Source organism: Ursus arctos, unplaced genomic scaffold, assembly GCF_023065955.2.
Source record: "Ursus arctos isolate Adak ecotype North America unplaced genomic scaffold, UrsArc2.0 scaffold_14, whole genome shotgun sequence".
Taxonomy (NCBI): Eukaryota; Metazoa; Chordata; class Mammalia; order Carnivora; family Ursidae; genus Ursus; species Ursus arctos.
The window spans coordinates 57,325,994-57,350,206 of record NW_026622808.1 but is presented as its reverse complement, the minus strand read 5'-3'; the positions used below and the strand labels follow the sequence as shown (position 1 = coordinate 57,350,206).

General features: G+C 37.7%; 1 protein-coding gene across 8 annotated transcripts in view; it reads right to left on the bottom strand.

Moving 5' to 3' along the window:
* LOC113256632 (contactin-4) overlaps positions 1 to 24,213 on the bottom strand; it is an 877,814-nt gene that overhangs the window by 432,422 nt on the left and 421,179 nt on the right. For all 8 annotated transcript variants that reach the window (XM_057311891.1, XM_057311888.1, XM_044385021.3 and 5 more), the window contains one exon: positions 11,234 to 11,375. In XM_057311891.1, coding sequence (XP_057167874.1) covers positions 11,234 to 11,288 — 55 coding nt within the window. In that variant the 5' untranslated portion in view covers positions 11,289 to 11,375. The remainder of the gene's footprint in view (positions 1 to 11,233; positions 11,376 to 24,213) is intronic.

Here is a 24,213-nt window from a genome sequence, read left to right as displayed (position 1 = left end):
GTCAGAGAGTCCACTCTCACAAAGAGGTTTATGCTCTCCCTCCCCCCACCCTTATTACAGGATCTGTGCTTTGGGTGTGGGCTAGAGAGAGATGAAACCCCCAATGTCCATAAAACACACACTAGGAGGTGCCTTAACAGAGTAATGGAAGACAGATTGAGATTAGAGTTTGGAAACTTGGATTCTGATTATGCTACTAATTATCTGTGTGTCCTTGGCCAAACCAGTTAACTTGTCTAAAATATGGGAGTTGGGATAGGTCTACAGTCCTGTAATCCTGTTAATTATGTATAAGGGAAGTTGGCACTGAATAATGCTGACTTCCTGACAAGATAGGCTCTCTCAGTAAAACGGAATATTTAATAAGATTTCAAAAATGTTTAGTATTTTTCTCAGGAGTTTTAAAAAAATTTTACTGAGATATCACTCTCCTACAATATAATCCACCCTTTTATAATGTACAATTAAATCATACTATGGTCTGCATATTTGTTTTCCCCTCAAATTCCTATATCGAAATCCTAGCCCTGTGATGATGGGTATATAGAGAGAAGCTGGCAATCTACCACCTGGAAGAAGGCCTTTTTCACCAGAACCTAACTGAGCTGGCTACTTGATTTCAGACTTCCAGCCCATGGAAACTGTGAGCAACAAATTTCTGTTGTTTATAAGCCACCAAGTTTGTGGTTATTGCAGTCTTACTTGACCAAGGCAAGTGGTTTATAGTATATTCACAAGGTTGTGCAAGCATCACTACATAATTCCAGAGTATTTTCTTTCTTTTTTTAGTTTTTAAAGATTTTAGTTGTTTATTTATTTGCGAGAAAGAGACAGCATGAAAGAGAGAGACCATGAGCAGGGGGGAGGAGTAGAGGGAGAAGCCGGCTCCCCGCTGAGCAGAGAGCCTGATGCAGGACTCCATCCCAGGACCCTGGGATCACTACCAGAGCTGAAGGCAGACGCTTAACTGACTGAGCCACCCAGGTGCCCAATTCCAGAGTATTTTCATCATCCTAAAGAAACCGTACACCTCATAGCAGTCACTCTATGTCTTCTCCTACACACCCTTCTGGGCAACCGTGATCTACACCTCCTGTCTCTATGGATTTCTGTGTTTTGTACACTTCATACAAATGAATTAATATAACATACGGCCTTTTGTGTCTGGATTCTTTCACTTAGAATATTTCAAAGGTTTATCCACGTTGAAGTATCAGTACGCCATTCCTTTTTATGGCTGAATAATACCTCACTGTATGGATATCACATTTTTTTCATCCATTCATCAACTAATGGACATTTGGGTTATTCCCACTTTTTTACTATTATGAATAATACTGCTATGAACATTTTTGTACAAATTATTTCTATTCTGGTCAATGTGATCTGCAGGTTCTCTGAAAAAGAGCTTTTCTATAAAATCTTCTAGTCCTCAATGCCTCACTGTTTTTGCTGGATACAAGAAGACTTTGACATTCTTCTATAAAAGCACCTTGGAGGGACTGTGATAAAGAAAACATTTACCCTATTCTTTGAGTCAAAAGTTTAAAAAATTTACATTTTGTACCTCTCTCCTCTATTCCTGTTCCCTAATAACTTCTCTTCAGGCTCAGGGCTACCAGCTTGAGTTTCTACTTCTACAAAGACAAGAAAAAGAAGGGAATTATTCTCAGCGATAGTGATAAACTAAGGAATAATAGGTTAGTTCCTGCATCTTCTGTGGCATTGCTATTCAACAGAATCATAATGTGAGGCCCATACATAATTAACAGGTTTCTAGTACCTACATTAAAAGAAAAAATAAACTGGCAAAATTTAATGTTTTGTTTAGCCCAATGTATTCATTTCAACATGTAATTGGTATAAAAATTACTAGAGGTATTTTATGTTTTCTTTGTACTACGTTTCCAACATCCCAGGGCAGACACAAAAAGGTGATGTGAAAGGGAGAGGCAGAGACAGAAGTGATCCATCTACAAGGCAAGGAATGCCAAGGATGGCTGCCATAACCAGAAGCTAGGAAGAGGCAAGGAGGGATTCTTCCCTAGAACCTTCAGAGTGGGCATGGCCCTGCCAACATCTTCATTTCAGAATTCCAGCCTCAAGACCTGAGAGAGAGTACATTTCTGTTGTTCTAAACCACTTAGTTTGCAGTAAGTTGCTACAGCTGCCCTAGGAAACTACTATAGATTTTGGGAAGTATTTCGATTAGCCACATTTCAAGGGCTCATGGCTAACTGTGGTTACTTCCAGTACAAATTTGAAACCTTTAGAGGGGTCTTCTGCAGCCGTTTGCCAAACATTTCTATAGAAAGAGAACCTTGGACACAAATCTCAATTCAGATCTGAAGGGCTGAGCCATCTCCCCTGGAATTATTTCTTTGCAAAACAAAACAATCTGTTATCTACCTTAAGGGAAAGGATTCTTGATTACTCTGAGAAGACAAAACCACCTGACAATCCACTAGGGGTTGTGCAAAATATCTAAACTTTTTTGTTTGTTTGTTTGTTTGTTGGTTGGTTTCTCTAAGCACAGAACTCATACCTAATGATAATATGTACATTACTGTTTACCAAAAAGATCAGTAATTATACTGTATTGATAAGCTCAAGGGACTTTTTTTTTTCTATTTTCCACTTTCCCAAGATTCTACCACATAGTTCTATTTCCCTTTGAAATTAAAGAAAACCATTTTTTTTCTGCATTCATTACATCACAAAACAGATCAAGAGCACAGGCCAATAAATCACCTGTTAGTGGTTCACAGGCAGTGAAACAAAGCTTAGCAGAAAAATTAAATTATTTCATTACTCAGGACACCTCTTCAACATAAAAAGCCCTTACTTCATATTATCAGGTATTCAGTAAGGTGCTCTGAAAGTTACAAGAGTAAAAATGCAGCATATATACCTGGGGGAAAAGTAAACCACTAGATTATGAATCACAAAGCTCAGATTCCAGCTTTGACATTGAAGCCAGACATATAACCTTGAGGAGGTCACTTAGCATTCAGATTCCCGTATGTAAAATGGGGATAATGACAGTTCCTGCCTTACCTGCCTCTCGAGAGAATTTAGTATGGTTCTCAAGCATTCAAAGGCATCAGAATCTTATAGATGACTTATTAAAACACACACAGAGGGACTTATTTCCACAAATTCTGATTCTGTAGATATGGGCTGGGGCCTGGAAATCTGCATTTCTGATACATTACCAGGTGATGCTGATGCTGCTGGGCCATGGACTACATTTGAGAACTGCTGGTTTGTAGTATTTTACAAGATGGCAAACTCCATGAGGATAGGTACTAGGTGTCATTAGATATCATACCATCACAGTTAAAAGCTCAGGCTTTGGAGCTGTATAGACTCAAATTCAAATACTGCTTTGATTCCTTAGTTTGGTCATAACCCCTCATCTAGGAAATGGGTTCTTGTCAGGTTAAATGTGATAACTGCACTCAAGAATGTGATGCTGTATCTGGCACAGATATGCTCAATAAATTTTCACTCATTATTATTGTAGTTGCCTCTAGCCCCTAACAGCCTTGCGAAACAGACTGTTCAGCAAATATTTCACAGTTAACAAGTGCTAAACAAATTAAGGGTGTTATTACAGTAGTGTGGGGCAACATCCTCATCAAACTCTGTTTATCATATAGATGAAGTATCTGGTTGGCATCACCAATGGGAGTTTAGGGTGAGAGAAGAATAGAAGGATGGGGCTCATCATAGTGTTTACTTAATACATTCCCCATCGCAGTTCATTAGGGGCTATTATGTGCACCTTTCTTTATCTGAGTTGTTTGTTTTTGTTTTTGTTTGTTTATAAAATGTATTTTAGAAATCTTTCATCACTTTGAACCACCAAATCCTTCTATCTTTAGAAACCTTATCTCTTTGCAACTTGATAAATTTCTGGAAGCCCCATCACAGAAACCTTCCCAGCTCTTTCCCAGTGCCAGTTCCCCAGACAGATGGCTCCAGCTGGCAACTGTCCTCGCTGTCTTCCTTCTAGGAGGCAGACCCTAAATGTTGTGGCTGCTATACAAGTAAACGGATGCCCACTTGTTTGTTGCTGCTGGTGATGATGATAATGGCACTAACCGCAACTAACTTAGTCCATGGGACTAAGCCAGACACCTTCCTGAGTGCTCTCCACATAGAAGTTAATCAAATTGGGTATTTATTTTTCATTGGTATTCTTCATTATTACTATATCCCTATTTTAAAGATGAGGTCATGTTGCAAAATGGTGAGGGAAGGGCAACAAATGTGCTATAAACTCTGCTATACAATCTTCAACCACTGAAGAAGGGCAGACACCAGGGTGCTACGAAGTGGATACTGGTGGCATCATCATTATCACCATCACCACCACCAGTGCCAAGAGGACAGGGGCTATGTCTCACTTAGAACTAAGCTACATTCTTAGAATGAGAGCAGTGCAATGCTTAGCACTGGCAGATCCTCAAGTGTATGTTAAATGACTCAATGAACAATAGCATACATGAAACGGTGCTGGCTAAGTATCAGACACTGTGCTGAGTATGAAGAACATATACATGATTTTAATCCTCATGAACACCCAAACGAAGTAAATACACTTATTCAGTCCATTTTATAGATGGTGGGAAAAGCCACCTAAGAGGGAGATAAAATAGCTGGATCACACAGCCTTTAAGTGGCCGACTTATCTATTGTATTTCAAAGCCCCTGCTCCTAACTACCAGTGCTGCTGGGTCTCCAGGTCACATTTTTGACAATGTCTGAGATGCCACAGGCTACTCTTCCACCTACCATCCTCAAGCTTTGGGGTTAATCCTGTATTTAGCAGACAACTATTACATAAATTGATATGAAATGCATGGTAATGTTTAGATTTTCACCTGTTTTTCTCCCTTCGTCCTAATATGTTTCATTCAACAGAATTCTTTTTTTTTTTGTAGCTACATGTCCTAGACTCTAATCAGTAAGGGAATTTTATTTATAGTTTAGACATCCAGCATGGCTGAGCATATCTAATGAAGCCATTAATGATTTTGCTTCAGGAGAGGTCTTAAATTGAATATTTCTAATAACTTTTGGGTTGTATGAATGCTACTCTATGTCCATGCCTATGGGGATATAAAACCGCTGCCAGTTTCTCTATTTACCTCAACATCTTCATTACTGATTATTATTTTCCCACCATGAAATGATATTCAAAAGGAGTTTTCCCCTTGCTGTTTATTATTTTCTGGGCATACTTCTTCCCATTCTTTTCCTGAATTTTCATCACTGGAGTCACTGCTTTTTAATCTAGTTATTAGCTCTCTTCTCACTAAATCTTTCTACTGCTTTGGCTTCATTTCATGCCCATGGTTAGAAGACAGCACAGAGGAAATAGGAAATCCATTCATTGGCTTCAGTCAGCAGGACTACAAATGCATTCGCAAGCCAGTTTCTTAGAAAGAGAAACAATAAAATAAGAGGTCACTACAGGACTATTCTTTGCTGTAACTATATGAAAACTGACATTTATTCAAACCTTTTTTGATCTTAATTTTATTCTTGTAACTTTTGCAAGAGCAGAATCAGTACCAGGTTTAATATCTGTCTGGAACTGTTAATTATTTGAATGTTGCCCATTCTTCTGTTTATTCTGGGAAAAAAAATGAGAACGTTGAGAAATGAAATACTGTACTGGCTGTACTGTGAGGACAAGCTCTGAACTAACTTCAGTGTGCTCTCCATCCTGGTAGAGCTATATGGGCATTATGAAGAAGGGAAGATGTTTTCGGGATGATCCCGAATTTTGCTGGAATGTTCTGACTAAGTGGAGAGATGATGCTCATTGAGCTCTATTATCAATATCAACAAGTACTGGAAGTTTCTGGTGTGTATTTGGGTTGTCCTCCCCTGGAATAAGCTAAAACTATAGACAGCCTACTGCAGTCTTAGTGATAAGAGATTTCCTAAGCATAAAAATCCCTTCTGAAGACCACTGAATATTCTCTCCAAGTACTTTGATTGCAGGTATTGGCCTTTGACTTGCATTTTTTTACTGTCATAGATTCAAGCTACACACCTGTGATTAACTATTCAACCCAGGGCCCCTCCTTGCCCCACATTTTGTGCACACTCACCAATCTTAGAATATGTCTCTCTTGAATTATACAGGACCTTTACTCCACTGTCTACCCCCAGATGCAGCTGTAACAATGGCATGGATTTTGTGAACAAGTCAACAAAATGCTTGCATTTGGAAAGGATGTACTTTTTCAAAAAGAGATAATTGCTGAAGTTGGTAAACTGCACCACAGAGATGGAAATAAATTCAGCCTCCCAGAAACCAAGATCAACTGAGACTACATCAAACATACATTTTTTTCTCTCATTCACAGAGGGTATTCAAATGTCTTCACTCCTCTTATTGCATATGAACATATGGACCAGCCATTTTACTCTTTCTTTCAAATTCTGCCAATGTGAACAGAATCAGTAACACATGGTAAGGCATAGGACCTATGTAAAACTCCCTATTAGTTGAACAAAATTTTAAGCTTAGCTCTAACATTCTCAGAATATATACATACATACATATACATATACATATACATATATATATATATACACACATATATATATACATATACATATATATACACACACATATATGTGCTTCTCAAACCATGTGTATAGCTAAAGCCGAAAATTTCTGAGTGAAAAAGGACTTTAGGAACAATCTTTTTTAATAGCCTCATTGTACAGAGGTGTAAGGTGAATCCTAGAGGGGCAATTACGACTTGCCCAGTATCTGGCTAATAACGCAACTGGTGAACAGTAAAAACAATAAAAGAGTTAATAGTAAAATATTATCTGGTTGCAGGACCTAGATAATACTCAAGATGTACCTATATAAAGGCATGTGTACATGTACTCGTATAAGTACTTGCATACATGTACCTACAAGGACGTACATCGTAGTCAGCACTTCAATAATCTCCATCAAAGCTATGTTTCCTGTCTGGCTTCTTCCTAATTACGGACATGACTAATACTGGGCCACTGCTCTGCTAGTAATTGGCGTGTACATATTTTTGGTTTGGATTCCCACAAAAGCAGAGTATGAGGGAAGGATATGGAAACAGGTGGTGTATTTGGGAGATGATCCCAGGGAGCAGGGGTGAAGCAGGGAAAAGTAGAAAGAACTGCTGTGGGCAACTGAGAAGCTGGGGATCTCTAAGGAACTGTGTAGAGTGTGCCTAATAACTGTCCCCCTAAATGACAGGAGGCTGTGGTATTTACCACTGTTCCTCATACCTCACTCGTTGAGGAATGTAGCAGAGAGCGACCTTGTCATAACTCCCCTTGTTTGTAACTTAGGAGGCAGAAAAACACACAGGGGGCACAGTGCACCCAGCAGTAGCTGAAGTAAGAAATGGGCAAAGTGGTGTTATACCAAGAATCTCTCATATAGAGTTTAAGGCATACAAACCAATTCTCATACTTTCTATATTTAAACGTAACATATGTGTGTGTATATATGTATGTGTGTATACACACACACACACACACACACACACACACACGTAAAATAAAAATTTGTGCAGATTAGCTTCAGAGGTGGGTAGTTCCCTCCCTCAACATAAAGGTGACTACAGCCTGCCTAGGGTTCATAGTCCACCTTAAGATTGGAGACCTTCTCTCTCAATCTCTCTCTCTCTGTCTCTCTCTCTCGTGTCTGGCCAGATTATTTATTTACTTATTGAATGGCACTGTTCACTACGCATTTTGAAGATGCTGGGGATATAGCAATGATCTAAAAAAAAAAACAAACAAAAAAACCCCCAGAAATATCTGCCTGAATAAAGCTTCAACCTAGTGGTGAAAGACATTTAGTATAAAGACAAATAAAATATACAGTTATTCATACAGTGATAAGAAACCTAGAGAAAAATAAAATAATAAGAGAGGTACAGAATGTTGTGAAGGAAAATATTGCTATTTTTCACTTACATTAATTTGTTTATTGTTGTCAAGAAAAGCCTCACCAATTAAATGGCATTTGAACACCAACCCAAATAAGGTTAGAGGGCAAGTGACAGGGACATTTATAGGAAGAAAATTCTTGGCAATAGGGAGACTTAGTACAGAGACCCCCAACATCTAGTGTACTTGGCAATGTGTATAGTAGCAAAGAAAAACCAAGTGCTTGAAATAAACTTGCAAACTGGCGGAATAGGGACTGCATCTCTCGCATGAGCATTTTGCAGCCTTTTTATTTTCATTTCTAAAATTAATTTGAATTGTTTGGCGATGTTAAAAAAAATTAGGAGGTTTATGCATAAAAATGTTGAAGAACTGGAAGACCTAGCACAAAGGACTAGAGTTGGGCACTGGTTTCTAATTTAGCGGGACATGTTTTCTCTAGTTTTCCACAATCACCAGCATCCTATATTGTATGTAGGAGTCATTATTCCTTAAAGAACGTTTCCCTCATTTGTTAGCTTCTTTGTTCGTTCAGGTAGCAGAGTTTTGTGATCCCTGGTTTAAATTCACTAAGAGGCAGGATAATAAAAACCAATTTTGTAGAGACTGGATTTTCAGAGTAGTCCTTTTTTTTTTTTTTAATTATTGTCAGAGACTAAGTCTAGTATTTCGCAAACGAGAAGAAAATTTCCATTGTACCATAAATTACTAATCGATACCCTTAAATAATTAGCAGACCTTTCAAGATCTGTCTCTTGCAGGAGAAGTCTGCTTATACATTTGGATCTTCTATCTCATTTAGGAAAAGGACCATTTGAGATCCACTAATTATGGTAAACATAATAGACACAAATATTTTCCTTGCCAAAAACTTACCATGAAATCTATAACTAAGGAAGTATAGGAAAGGAAAAAAAATGAGAAGCTAAAGCAGTTAAAGAAATCTGTTCAAAATTCAGAGTGCCGAGTGCTATATAAATTAATGAAATCAAGACAAATAGCAAGAAAACAAAAACATTAATTAAAGCTCGACTTTACCTACGCTGAAGGAGGCATATGGTAAGGGAATATTAATGCCATGTGAAACAGTTCACAAAAAAGGCTCACAAAAACAATCAATATACCGACCGATTCTCTACAAAAAGCTAACTGAATAAAAAAGATACAGGTACTCATCTTTAGTGAGAATTCCAAGTTTTTCAAAACACAACTGAGAAGATAAATGTCTTCCTTGATTTTGAACTCTTTAATTTCTTGACATCTACTCAGCACACTGGGTTAAATAAATAAGTACATGCTGTAGTCGAATACTGAGAAATCAATTCACTGCTTTAAGCTTTAAAGAATATGTTCATCCCAGAGTCATGAGAAGTTAGAGCCAGACTGACTCAGTGGAGGCCTCTTTAGGAGGGTCAAGGTACATGGAAAGACTGGAGAAAAGCAACTGAGGCACAAAGCCTGATGTACATTGCTGGGGGCAGGGCAGAGAGTGACAAGATTTAGGCTCTGACCAGATGAGGGAGAGAAGTGATAAAGCTAAAACAGGTGTCTAGATGCCAAAATGCCCATAATTGGGGAATGGTGAGGATGTTTGTGAAGGCAAGAGGTTCAGGATTTAAAGATAGGGCATTATAAGGTTTATGAGTGAATGAGGGTTTACATTTAGAAAAACATAGTAAGAGTGAAAACCAAAATTTTAAGAATAAATGTAAGCATGAACTGGACAAATCAACAAAATAGTTAAAAGATTATATTATAATGATCAAAATTATGGATTCTGAGAGACTATGGACTCTGAGAAACAAACTGAGGGCTTCAGTGGGGAGGAGGCTGGGGGAATGGGATAGGCTGGTGATGGGTAGTAAGGAGGGCACGTATTGCATGGTGCACTGGGTGTAATACGCAACTAATGAATCATGGAACTTTACACCAAAAACCGGGGATGTACTGTATGGTGACTAACATAATATAATAAAAAAATATTACTATAATAAAAAAATTATGGATTCTGGAGTTAGTCTGCTTGAGTCTGAAACTTAACAGTTTCACCACTTACTGGCTTGGTGACCTTGAGTAAGTTTCTTAACTTCTGATGTTTTAGTAATGATATTAATAGTAATAGTGTTGAGAATAAAAATAAATAGTCAATACTGACTTCTTAGTGGTCAAGATGTAATTAAATGAGTTAAAGTAGAAGAGCTTAGCATAGTGCATGGAATAAGTGACCTATATATGTTGGGATTACCATTGCTAGCTTTAATTGTATAACAATTACAAATAATCTGTTCTATCAAGCTTTCAGTCTATATAGCTATAGAACTAAGCTAACAGAGCTTTAAGGGAGCAGTAATTGTGTCTGTCCTCCTCAGGATTATATTCCCAGATACTAGCACAGAGCTGGCTCTTTGCAAGGTACTCAGGAACATTATTTGAATGAAGTCATGGATCAAAGTAATGGTGACACAAAAGTCATTTTTGTTTTATTTTATAAAAATGAAAATATTTTCCAGGTGTCCTTCTTGGACTCGATACTCTGAATAACAAAGCAGGTCAACTAGACTTATTTCAAAAAGGCCTGGAAAGATGCCCACCATCCCAAACTGAAAACCAACTCACAGCACATGTTGGACTTAAGCTGCATCAACATTTGAATTATGTATGTCAAGTGGTCGGCTCATATCTTCCAGAAAATTGAGAAAGTAATAAACAGCATGTCTGAACTTTTGAAAGCCCTTCTTTATTAGTTGACTATGGGTATATGGTAAAAATCTGTCTTCTTACTTTCTGTCTTCTCCTTACTATAGGTGTATCGAAATGAAAAAGAAAGAGACTTAGTATCAAAAGATGGAGCAATATGACAAAGACATTGAAAGGGCTACCCAAATAAACTTCCATCCACTGACATCAAAGTAGGCAATACTCTAGACTATATTATCAGTTTTATTGCCCAATATCTCTGTGCAATTGAGCAGTGGGATGAGCAAAAATAACAACTTTCAAACTAAATAATGGCTCAAAGGACTCTAAAAGGACCAGATAGGCAGGTGAAACATCAATGTCTAGCTTTGGATACAACACCATGAAAAGAGCCACTAAAAGACCATCAGGAAAGTATATTCAACAGTGTCAGCAAATGCTAGTCATAGTAACGTGCACTCTTACGATTTTATCATTGCCATCTAAACTGAAGGCCCACTTTTGAATTAGTGTGAAATACAGTGGCATTTTTAAATCAAAAAGTTTTTAAATGACACTCTACCTGCAAGGCACAACATGAATGATTGCAGTACCAGCAGTTCCCATGGCAACCTCATCTTCAGTTTCCGAGGTCAAAGGAGTTTCAAGTCCAATAACAAGTGAATAGAATCGCTGCTTCTTTTAAGTTTTGTTCAACCTTTAATCTGTGGGAAAGAAGAGATATTACAATGAGATTTGCAGATACTTCTCCTTGTGGTCTCTGCAAATTTGTTTTTACCTGAATACAAATAAAACTCACTTGTGGAAAAGTACCATTAAAGAAGAGAAGAGTATGCTAAATTATGAATATGAAGCAAATAAGCTGCTTTTCGTTTCCTTCCAAATAATACTTGGGTAGGGAATGGAGCTGGTATGTCCCTGTGGCTACTGACTGAAAGCAAGAACAGCTGTGATTAGGTATAAACCAATCCAAAGGCAGGGGGATGGATTTTTTTTTTTTTATAAGGTCCTACCCAACCCCTTAGTCTCCAGTCCCTGCTCTTATTTATTTTCCAATTAATAACACACTAAAAACGTCAACATGGAAAAGCTACCACTAAGCAAGATAGGGTTAACATTGCTGGAGTATAAGGAAAAAATCCCAAGGTTTAGAATGGAGTTACATGTGGGAAAATTATAACTACTCTATCAATTTAAATTTTTTCCTTACTCTATGTTTCATCTCTAGAATTCAATAAAATGTGTAGCTCCAGTGCCTGCTGAGAGAAATCCTCCTATCTACGAGTAACTGACTACTAAGTTGTTTTGGACAAATACAGGACATGATTAAAAACAGCAATTCTTTCATTATCCAGAAATCTTAAAACAGGAGAACTTTGTGGTAAGGAAAGGCTCTGTATTCCAAAGGCTACAAAGCAAGTAAGTGAATGAGTGAAGCAGGTGGATAAACAGGTCACTCTGGAGAACACAGTCAATGTCCTGTCTGAAGGGGGTGGGTGTTCCTTAGCTCAAGCTGATGGCTAACATATGGGGCACAGACCCAGGGTTGCAAGACCACCTAAAACTTTTCAAAGAAAATTTGTAAATATTTTGTATTTTGAAAATCTCCCAAGTTTTAAATACTGGAAATCAATTCAAAACATTTTCTTAAACAATGTGTGAACCAAACAATGTCAAATTGTCGTCAGGTGCCAAAGGTCTGCAACATGACCTTAGTAAAACAGAATTCTGACTGCATTTGCTCTCATCTACCCATGTCTTCTCCTTCCATACTGTCCGCAAGTCATGTATTTATGCATACATGGGACACCTTTTGCTTTCGAGACACTAGGTGAGGCACTGGACTTGCCAAAATGCAGACAACCAGGTCTAGCCTCAAGGATCTCCTACTCCAGTGGGGGCAGTTACCCACATTTTATAAAACTGCAGTACAATATGCTATTGTGAAGGAAGAGATTTTCTGGCCTGGGAGACATCATAAAGGAGATGAGCTCCCACTGGGGTTTGAAAGATAAGCAGGATGCGACCTATTTATCACTTAGTCAAAGGAGAAAGCTAGGAAACTAGGAGACTCAAATTCTCTTTACAATTCTTGTTATAACTAGTTGCATGGTTCTATGCATCTAATCCTCCCTCCTTCTTGAGATTATTTCAACGACATCTTCTTGTCAAGTAAATGAAGCCTCGTTGAAAACTACACAGTGCCATACAAATACTAGATATCGTTATTACCATACCTCCAATATTTTTATCCTGATATTAACCTGGGGCTTCTCATCTCACTCCCACTTAAAAGGAAAACACTGTGACGGAACACTGGCTCACATGACAACATGGAACAACACAAGCTCATTAATCAAGGGCTCTTAGCATTAATTTATACTGCATGGTCACTGAGAAGCCTTTATGTTTACCAGGAAGCTAATAGAAAGTGAAGAACCATCATTAGAGAACTTGTCTTTCTTTTGTGCCCTTAAATAGCTCAGTTTCTGATAAAGCTAGACTAATATGTTGTAAAGACAAAAGGGACTCTTAACTTCTGATCTGCTGATGTGGCTGAAACCAGCAGCATCTCTAATTGGATATGTTCGGATACTCTTCTGACATGCATGGTGATTAGGCCATTTTAGATAAACAGGATGTGCTGATCAATGAAAACTATTAATGTCTTAAGCAAATGATCAGGGTATTAATAATTAATTTTGCGAGGGAAATGTCATCTCAGACCTGGGGATTGATCTACAATGTTAAGCAGTTTCTTGAAGCAATTAAAATTAGCTTAGGAAATGTATCCAATTTCATGATAAAGATTTAATTCATGATTTGATGCTATTTACAGTGTATGTTGAGAGCTGTAGATTTTTAAGGATAAAGGAATTCAAGAACCCTATTGGCATTTATTTACATTCAGGTAGGGTAAGGTTCACCTTTACTAATCAGAAATAATGGGGTCATTGACAGTAATTTGTCTAGTGGGCAGTTGCAGTCAGAGAACCAGGTTTTCTGTATGGAGCTGAAGATTCATGAATCTCATGTGGGACTGTGGTGCAGGATACGAAGTTTCATAATTTCAATTTTTCTCCTAAAGCCAGAAAGAAAGCTGCAGGATGAGCCAAGAGCTATGGTGGTAATAGATCTCTCCTGCAGCTCAGAGCTCTCCCTGGTTTATCCTAAGGTGGCTATAGCAAAAGGTAGTGTACTCAGCACTAACTTTGAGACCTTGCCCAAGAATTCGACTCGTAAATCCTAGAGAGGAGGCCACACAATGAAAGAGGACTTGGTTGCTTTCTCTGGCTGAGCCAGAAGAAGATTAACTGAGAACTCTCAGGATATTTTTACACAATGCTAAACAGAGCAAAACTCCTCTAGCCTCCAACCCTTTGAATAATTTTTATATTATAATATTAACAGTAATACCAAAGATCTCCCTATTAAGTACTTAAGAAAAAGGAGGATTCATGGGACGCCTGGGGCCTGGGATCCAGTCCTGCATTGGGCTCCTTGCTCAGTGGGGAGCCTCCCTCTCCCTTGGCCTGCTTCTCCCCTGCTGTGCTCTCTCTCTTCCTCTGACAAATAAATAAGTAAAATCTTGAAAGAAAGAAAGAAGAAAGAAAGAAAGAAAGAAAGAAAGAAAGAAAGAAAGAAAGAAAGAAAGAAAGAAAGAAAAAGGAAAAGCAGGATTCAGTTCTTCCTTAAGAGTCCTGGTTTCCAAGAACCTACATGCAGGATCTGATCATATCATTATTTGATTTAGCACTCTGCTAAATTAAAATGCTGGTGGTATCCAAGTAGCTCTAAGTCAGCTTAACAAATAAGTAGATTTGCTTATTGTGCAATAGGAACAGTACAAGGTGCTGGTTGTACAGAGGTAATAGGGTTAAGGGCCCTGTCCTCAAGGAGCCACTGTTGGCTTGACAAGCAAGGGGACTAAAGCAGTCATTATAATTCAGTCGAAGGCATGTAAAAAAAATCTATTAAGCACAAGGTGCTAAGGATGCAAAAGAATATCATCTAACTGAATTGGTGGTGGGGTGGTGGGGGCAGGGGCTTCAAGAAAGCTTTCCAAGGGCCCGAAACAGTTGATCTGAGTTTAAAGGATAAGTAAGAGGGAGGAAGGAAATTCTAAGCCAACCGGATAAGGACAACGCAGACATGAAGCTGAGAACTTGGTGTGTTCCTTACGGCAACACAAGATAATGAAAGCAGCAAAGTTTGAAGAGTCAGACTTGGGCTCTAACCCTGGACCTCCCATTCCCTAGCTACATGGCTCATTTGTAAAATAATGGCAATGATAGCTGTCTTCCAGGCTTAGTGTAAGAATTAGTGAGAATTTATGGAAGGTACTGAGAACAGGTCCTTGATTCTTAGTTGCCATCCTTGTTAAAAATAGCACAGCACAGCCTAAGTCAGGGGCCTGATATCCAAACTGCCTTGAATGCATATTAAAGAATTTGGACTTGAATCTGAAGGCTAAGATGACGAGGGAAATGACTTTAAACAGGGAAAAGACCTAAAAAAAAAAAAAACAAACCAAAAGTTGATTTACGTGTATGGGGATCTACTTTAAATGCAATCCCCAGAAGTATAGGATATCTGTTTTCCTTCTTTGCTTTTCTCCTCTGGTCAACAAATTAACTATATTTCTAATAACGAAGTATACTTCCAATATATAGCAAAATTTTCAAGTCCTCATGGCAACAAGGCAGAGTGGAAAAACACTGGATTTGGAATCAAGCACAGTGAGTTCTTTCTTCCTGGTTTTGCCAAAGTTATCGGACTTGGGAAAACCATTTAATCTTTGTAAACGTATTTATCTATAGATTGGGAATCATGGCATGAGCCCTATCTTCCTCACAAGTATGCTGTAAAGGTCAATTGACATACGTTTTGAAAGTGAATATTAGTCATTACTACTGTTTAGATGGAGATTAAAATCCTCTCCCCAAATGGAATTTAAACCTTATGAAGGTAGGTGATCATTGCTTTATTCACTGATATTTAGGAGGCACATGGACAGTGCACGGCACAAAGGCAGTCAATAGGTGGGATGTAAATGAAAGAACAAATGTAACTAACATCTTCTTTGGACATACATGTGCTTTGACATTCCTTCCTTATTTAGCTTTCATAAGGACCCTGAAGGTCAGGCATCACTATCCTCTATAAAATTATAGCCTTGGCAATTAGACTGTGAGAGGCTGTGGAAGTTGTCCAAGGTCAAATGTCTAGAAATCAATAGAGCCAGTACTCAAATCTATGTCTTCATATTTGAAGTCCTATGCTCTTCTCTACCACAGTGTCAGAAATGTAAATAAACCTATGTGTCTTTTAAAGCATGACATAAAGTTCTGATGGTGATTCTTTTCTAACTCTTCTTTTCACGTTGTCCTTCTACAGAAATGAAGCCAGTTGCCAGCAAGAAAGCATGCAGAGGGGCGCCTGGGTGGCTCAGTCGTTAGGTGGCTGCCTTCCGCTCAGGTCATGATCTCAGTGTTCTGGGATCTAGCCCTGCATCGGGCTCCCTGCACAGCGGGAAGCCTGCTTCTCCCTCTCTCACTCCCCCTCTTGTATTCCCTCTCTTGCTGCCTCTCTCTCTGTCAAATAAATAAGTAAAATATTACAAAAAAAAAAAAAAAAAGAAAGAAAGCATGCAGGATCTGTATCATATTTACAATACAAAGTTTCTGAGCTGAGATCTAGTCAGAAAGCTACCTATGTGTTAATTGGCAAATCTTGTGACGGTACAAATGTGAATAAATCCCTTTCCCTCCAAGTGTAAGAGCAACATGAACATTTGGTTTTTTACTAATTATTATTTAGAGTGCAGCCATTCTTAAGGCAGAAATTTTAAAAAGGATCATCCACATTTCCCAGTTGTATAGTTGAGCATTTTTTAACTCTATAATTAGCTAATGAGGTGTGCAGTCAATCACAATGGTGGGAAGCAGTGAACAAAACTGAAAGCAAGAGAGAAATTTGGGTTCCTTAGAAAGCAATCTGCCAATCATTTCAAGGGAAAATGGCATACAGTCAAATCTTAAATTTCAATCAGTCAACAGATATTTACTGAGTGCCCATTACTCAAATGGTAATATGCAGAATGAAAAAAGTCAAGATTAAGGTCTCTGGCTACAAGGGCACAACAACTCAGCATGTAGAAAGATTACAGACTTTACAAGTTAGTTTATATATCAAATGAAGAGTATGTATGATGTATACTTCCGAAGGTTATGGTAACAGGCCTACAGGTTTTTCTTGAAGAGTGAAAATTCTTATCACATCAGTCAATCAAATTAGCTTACTAGATTTTCTCCCTGTACCAGCTTTTTACTCCATGTACTAGAAGAGACCCATTTCCATTTCTATTTCCCTGACGTCTTCCCTGCTTCTGTGGAGACTGGAACAAGTCTTCTCTAGGAATGGTGAGAAAATGTGTGTTGCTTGGTTTATTTCATTGGATTGGTTGTCCCAAGATTCTCAAAGAAGAGAGAGAACAGTGTAAAGAAGAAAAGAGGGGTGCCTGGGTGGCTCAGTCGGTTAAACATTTTGCCTTCATGATGCCAGCCAGAGTCCTGGGATCAAGCCTCTCATCAAACTCTGTATCTTATGGGGCTCCCTGCTCAGCAGGGAACTTGCTTCTCCCTCTCCCACTCCCCCTGCTTGTGCTCTCTCTGTCAAATAAACAAATAAAATCTTAAAAAAAAAGAAGAAAAGTTATAAAAAGCATGGATAATACATTTGGAAAATGCCACCTATTCACGAAGAGGTAGACATGCTTAAGATGGAATCGCTTATTTGGACTGTACTTGCCTACCCAATAGCTGATTTGGATTCTATTCCCATCATAAGACCTCATTAGGGAAGACAGTGTAAGAATTACAGAGGTTGAGTTAAAGTGGAAAATTTTCCCCATCTTTAAAGGCTGTTCTGGACAAAACAGTGTCTACCACTTGTGGCAATTCTAACCAGAAATACAATAATTATATTAGGCAGATATCCTTAGGAATAAAAACCAAGCAAGCCAGTATCTCATCACTTCAGTCACTGAAGGATATTTTTTATATATTCTAAGAGCCAAGAAACTTCTATACACAAATTTGTAAAAAAAAATTTTTTTTTATTAAAGTTTCTTAGAATATATATTCACTATCACTTTCATAGTATACTTTCTCCTTCTAAAACCTTAATCTGCTTTGATGATGGACCTTTACATTTTGCTACTGGGGAGACAATTTTCAAAAAACTGAAGTAATCCCAATAATTACACTGCGGTATTTCAAAAGATCCCTAGATTGAGATTCAGCATAACTGGGTTACTGGCTCAATGTTGTTATTTAATTGCTGGCCTAGTTTCTCCACCAGTAAAAGAGGAGGGTGAACTAGATTGCTTCTAAGGAAGCATGAAGGCCTGACTTGCATCATCATATCAGAGAACAGTTGTGTATCCGGAAGATAATTAGTCAAATGAATGGTAGTCACCATGGTTTTGTCATCATCAAAGCTATTTGAAGCATCTCACTATTTCTCAGATTACACCATGTTCCCATCCACCAAAGTTGTGTGAGATGTGTTGCTTTTAAATGCTATGTATGCTGCTCAAAAGTATTAGGATACTTAGGAGTAAACCTAACCCAATAGGTAAAAGACCTGCACTCTGAAAACTATAAAATGCTGTTGAAAGAAAGTGAAGACATCACAGAGAAATGGAAAGATATTCCATGCTCATGGATTTAAAGAACAAATACTGTTAAAATATCTATACTATTTAAAGCAGTCTACATGTTTAACTCAATCCTTATCAAAATACCAACAGCATTTTTCACAGAGCTAGAACAAACAATTCTAAAATTTGTATGGAACACAAAAGACCCAAATAGCCAAAGTGATCTTGAAAAAGAAAACAAAGCTGGAGGCATCGCAATTCTGGACTTCAAGTTATATTACAAAGCTGTGATAACCAATACAGTATGGAATTGGCACAAAAATAGACACAATGATAAAGATAACAGAATAGAAAACCCAGAAATAAACCCACAACTATATGGTTAATTAATCTTCAACAAAGCAGGAAAGAATATCCAATGGGATAAGGACAGTCTCTTCAACAAATGGAGTTGGGAAAACTGTACATGCAAAAGAATGAAACTGGACCACTCTCTTATGCCATACACAAAAATAAAATCAAAATGGATTAAAGACTTAAATGTGAAACCTGAAGCCATACAATTTTAGAAAAGAGCACAATCAGTAACCTCTTTGACATCAACCATAGCAAATTTTTTTCTAGATATTTCTCCCGAGGCAAGGGAAACAAAAGCAAAAATAAAGTAAAAATAAACTATTGGGACTACATCAAAATAAAAAGCTGCTGCACAGTGAAGAAGCAAACAATCAACAAAACTAAAAGGCAACCCACAGAATGGGAGAAGATATTTCCAAAAGACTTATCTGAGAAAGGGTTAGTATGTGAAATATACAAATCAACTTATACAAATAAACACCCCCCCAAAAAAAAACCCAAACACCCAAAAAACAATGGGCAGAAGACCTGAACAGACATTTCTCCAAAGAAGACATCCAGATGGTCAACAGACACAAGAGAAGATGCTGAACATCACTTACCATCAGGGAAGTTCACATTAAAACTACAATAAGTTATCACCTCACACCTGTCAGAACGGCTAAAATCAACAACACAAGAAACAAATATTGGCAAGAATGTGGAGAAAAAGGAACAACTATGTATCATTGGTGGGAATGTAAACCGGTACAGCAACCGTAGAAAACAGTATGGAGGTTCCTCAAAAGTTAAAACTAGAACCCTATAATCCAGCAAAGAATATGAAAATACTAATTCAAAGAGATACATGAAGCCCTATGTTTACAACAGCATTTTTTTACAATAGCCAAGATATAGAAGCAGCACAAGTGTCCAACAATAGTTTATTTCTGGGTTTTCTATTCTGTTCTATCATCTATGTGTCTATTTTTGTGCCAGGATGATACTGTATTGACTACTAAAGCTTTGTAATATAACTTAAAGTCCAGAACAGATAAACAAATAAAGAAGATGTGGGGGTGCCTGGGTGGCTCAGTTGTTAGGTGTCTGCCTTTGGCTCAGGTCATGATCCCAGGGTCCTGAGATTGATCCCCCCATCGAGCCCCGCATCAGGCTCCCTGCTCGATGGAAAGCCTGCTTCTCCCTCTCTCATTCACACTGCTTGTGTTCCCTCTCTCACTATCTTTCTCTCTGTCAAATAAATAAAATTAAAAAGAAGAAGAAGATGAAGATGTGGTATATATATACAATGGAATATTATTTAGCCATAAAGATGAAATCTTGCCATTTGCAACAATGTGGATAGAGCAAGACAGTATAATGCTAACCAAAACAAGTCAGTCAGAGAAAGAATAATACCATATGATTTCACCCATATGTGGAATTTAAGAAATAAAACCAATGGTCAAAGGGAAAAAAAGAGAGAGAGACAATCAAGAAACAGACTCTTAATTATAAAGAACAAACTGATGGTTACCAGAGGGGAGAGAGATGGGGGTTTGGGTTAAATAGGTGATGGGGATTAAGGAGGGCACTTGTGATGAGCACCAGGAGATATATGGAAGTGCTGAATCACAATATTGTACACCTGAAACTAACAAAACACTGTAAAAAAAATTAAGTTACCATTACATGAAAAACAAACAAAAATTACATTGTATGTATGATGTTATTACTGAAAATCTAATCCTGAGCCACAAATGTGTATTCACTGTTCATAGCCTCCACTAAATAATCACTTATTGTGCTACTGTTCAAGCTTTATTTAATCTTTACTTTTATTAAAGTGATACATAAACATAGCTTAAATACTTATTCCTACTCCCTGGAGGGAACTACTTCCCAGGAAAAACAAGTTATTTTTCTGGTATGTATCTTAATTTTGATTAAATATAAATGCTTAAACTAGTATTTCTTGATTTGGGGGTTTAATGTATTATTAGTTTATTTTATGGATGATGATAATTCAGCTCTCTTATATAATCAGTCCCAATGACAGACACATGTGCACAGACATATGCATACATAGCTGGTTCCACTGTTGTCTGAATTTAGTTATATCACTTAATTTGGTTAATAATTTTTCAACTAAGTCCCAGAGTATACTGCTTTTATTTCCTTTTTATATTAGTTGGTATTTTTTTAAAGTTAATAATTTCCTTTTTATTTGCTTAGGTTTCCAGGTACCTATCACAAATTCATCCCTAGCATTCTACCATATCTAACACTTTCAATATGTTTAAACACATCTTATAGTCCATCAATTTTAATTTACAACATGTAGATACTGAACACTTTTACAGTTTGGTTAAAAAACAAATGTAAATGGTGAATATCTTCTATCATGAAAGCCATGTATTCGAAACTGTAATTATATATATTATGTACATTATGTAATTATCCATACATATATAGTTTCTATGTTTGTGAGTTTCCAGTACAACATGTGTAGTTAATAAGCAACTTAAAAGTATATGTGATTAGGGGCACCTGAATGGCTTAGTCTACTAAGCACTGGACTCTTGATTTCAGCTAAGAGCATGATCTCAGGGTCATAAGATCAAGCCCCACCTTGGGCTCCATGCTGAGTGTGGAGCCTATTTAAGATTCTCTCTCTCCCAGGGTGCCTGGGTGGCTCAGTCGGTTGGGCAGCTGCCTTCAGCTCAGGTCATGATCCCAGTGTCCTGGGATCGAGTCCCATGTTGGGCTCCTTGCTCAGTGGGGAGCCTGCTTCTCCCTCTGCATCTTCCCTCTACTCTTGCTCTCTGTCTCTCAAATTAATAAAATCTTAAAAAAAAAAATTCTCTCTCTCTCTCCCTCTGTCCCTCCCGCCAACTCTTGTGTGCCTATATGCTCACACATATACTCTCTCTCTCTCTCAAAAAAAAAAAAAAAAAAAAAAAAAAAAAAAGCATAGTGATTAAACTATTAACGTTGGAAGCAATATAATGGTAGAATATAATACAAAATAACTGAGGAAATGATAAACAATATATATCACTTATAGAATACGTACTATATAGTACTCTCTTATAAATATTAACTCATATAATCTTTAAAAAAAACCTTTAAGGAGCACCTGGTTGGCTCAGTCAGTTGATATGGCCAAATCTTGATTTCAGCTCAGGTCACAATCCCAAGGTTATGAGATCGGGCCCCACATTGGGCTCTGCACTGGGCATGGAGCCCGCTTAAGATTCTCTCTCGCCCTCTTCCTCTGCACCCCTCCCCACATGTGCGCATGACATGCACATTTGTGCTCTCATAAATGAATGAATGAATGAATGAATGAAATCTTTTTTTAAAAAAAGGAACCCTTTAAGGTGGACAATATTATTTTCATTTTAAGGGTTAAATAAATTGTCTTTTGTTAGAGCTGGTAAGTAATAGGGACAGGGCATGAACTCTAAATACCGCCCCTCCCCAAGTTTATTGAAGTATATTTTGTATACACTCATGTACATTATTTTCAGTGTAAAGTTTGATGAGATTTCAAAAACATATGCAGTCACACGACCACCACTACCATCAAGATGTACAACGTTGACATCACACTTGAAATGAACACTGAAAGTTCCACTTCAGAGCATAGGTATTTAAGCACCATGTTGAAATTCTCCCATTAAATAGTTACAATGCAGGCTTATTAGAAGAACAGACAATTGTAGCATGTAAAAAACATACAGTGGTGTTTTCCTCTTATTTAGACTGCTTCTCAGATACTTCATCCTTCCTTTAGAATGTCATTCCCATATTAGTATACTCTCATTACAATAAAAACAAAAACAAAAGTTGATCATAGCTGAAGACAGGAAAATACATGGCACCTCCACTCCTCCTTCCCATTCCTATGGAAAGCAAAGCTAATTGAGTATGGCACTCTTTCTTGCTTAGCCCAAGGGCAGTCCCAGAATCTTTTCAACATACCATTTCAAGTAGACACAACAAAATCAATATAGCTTGCGAGTTAAATTAAAGATTTCTTTGCCTTCCCTATGGTGGTTGAAAACACTGGCTTTAGAATTATGAAAGCCAGGTTCAAATCCCAGTTCTACCATTTAGCTTGGGCAAGTCATTTAACCTCCGTTAGCCTCATTTTCTCTTTGGTAAAGTGACAGGGATGATACAGGGTTGATGAAAGGAATATATGAGAAAATATTTATAAGTGGATTCTGCTAGAAAAAGGTGAGCATGGCTTTTGATTAGGTAAACTTGTTGGGAAAAGAAGATTTGCAAGCAGTGAAACATCTGGCTTCAGGAGACAATGGATACAGGAGAGCACACTGTACCGATGAGGAAAACCCATGATTACACTGGATTCCTTCGGGAGCATTAGAGGAGAGTGTATGAAAGCAGTTTGGGGGAAATCAATCTTTCCAGAGACTCCAGTCTCAGTCTTGCTTTCTGAGTATTGGGAAGTCAACTTTGCAAACTTTTTAAAGGCTCCTACCATCCCAGCAGGATGGGTTTCTTAGCAACCATCTCACGTTTGTTTTCCTTCTGCCCACTGGTGTGCTGCAGAGTGCCAATTCTGCTAAACTCCCAAATAAATCACTGTTAATGAAGCATGCTGCACATACAGACAGCAACAGGCATTTTTTAATCACCTAAACTAAAGAAGAGCTAAAGGTAAGCACAAAACACTCTAATACCTAATATATTAGGTGTCAGATTTAAAGTGGCAAGAACCGTATGACTTTCAGAGCTTTTACTTGGATGCACTTAGTGGGAAAGTAAAGCTTACTAGTATATTCATCATTATGCACAGCTTGCCGATTGCTTGGACAGCCAAATCAGATATCCGGCAGCTTAAAAGTGAGTCTGTATCTACTTAATCAGAAGCAGAAATAAGATTGCAAACATAAATGTACAAATAATGATAGGCTATAAAAATAAAGGGACTAAAATATTTTACATTCTCTCCTTTATTCACAAATTATTAATTATACTTCTAGTAACTGACATACCATCTAATACAGCAATGAATAAGACAGATACAATTCACCTTCATGAAGTTTTATTCTATGGTGAAGTAAGTAACACAGTACTTTAAGGGGTTAGAAAAGTAGACAAACAAGAAAGTATACTAGTATAAGTCGAGAGTATATATGGTTTTTGGAAACAGACTTAAGTTCAGATCTCAGTTTTTTATATCCAATATTTGATTTGTTTTGTAGAAGTTATTTCTGACTCTTCAATTTTTCTTCTATATAATGGAGACATTGCTACCTACTTTAGAAGTTCACAGAGGGGTGACTAGGTGGCTCAGTCAGTTAAGCATCTGCCTTCCACTCAGGTCATGACTTCTGGGTCTTGGGATCCAGGCCAGAGCTGGGTTCCCTGTTCAGTGAGGAGCCTGCTTCTCCCTCTCCCTTGGCCCCTATCCCCACTCATGGACTCTCTCTCTCTCTTAAATAAATAAAAAAATCTTAAAAAAAAAAAGTTCACGGAGAAATATATGAGCTTGTTATCACCATTATAAC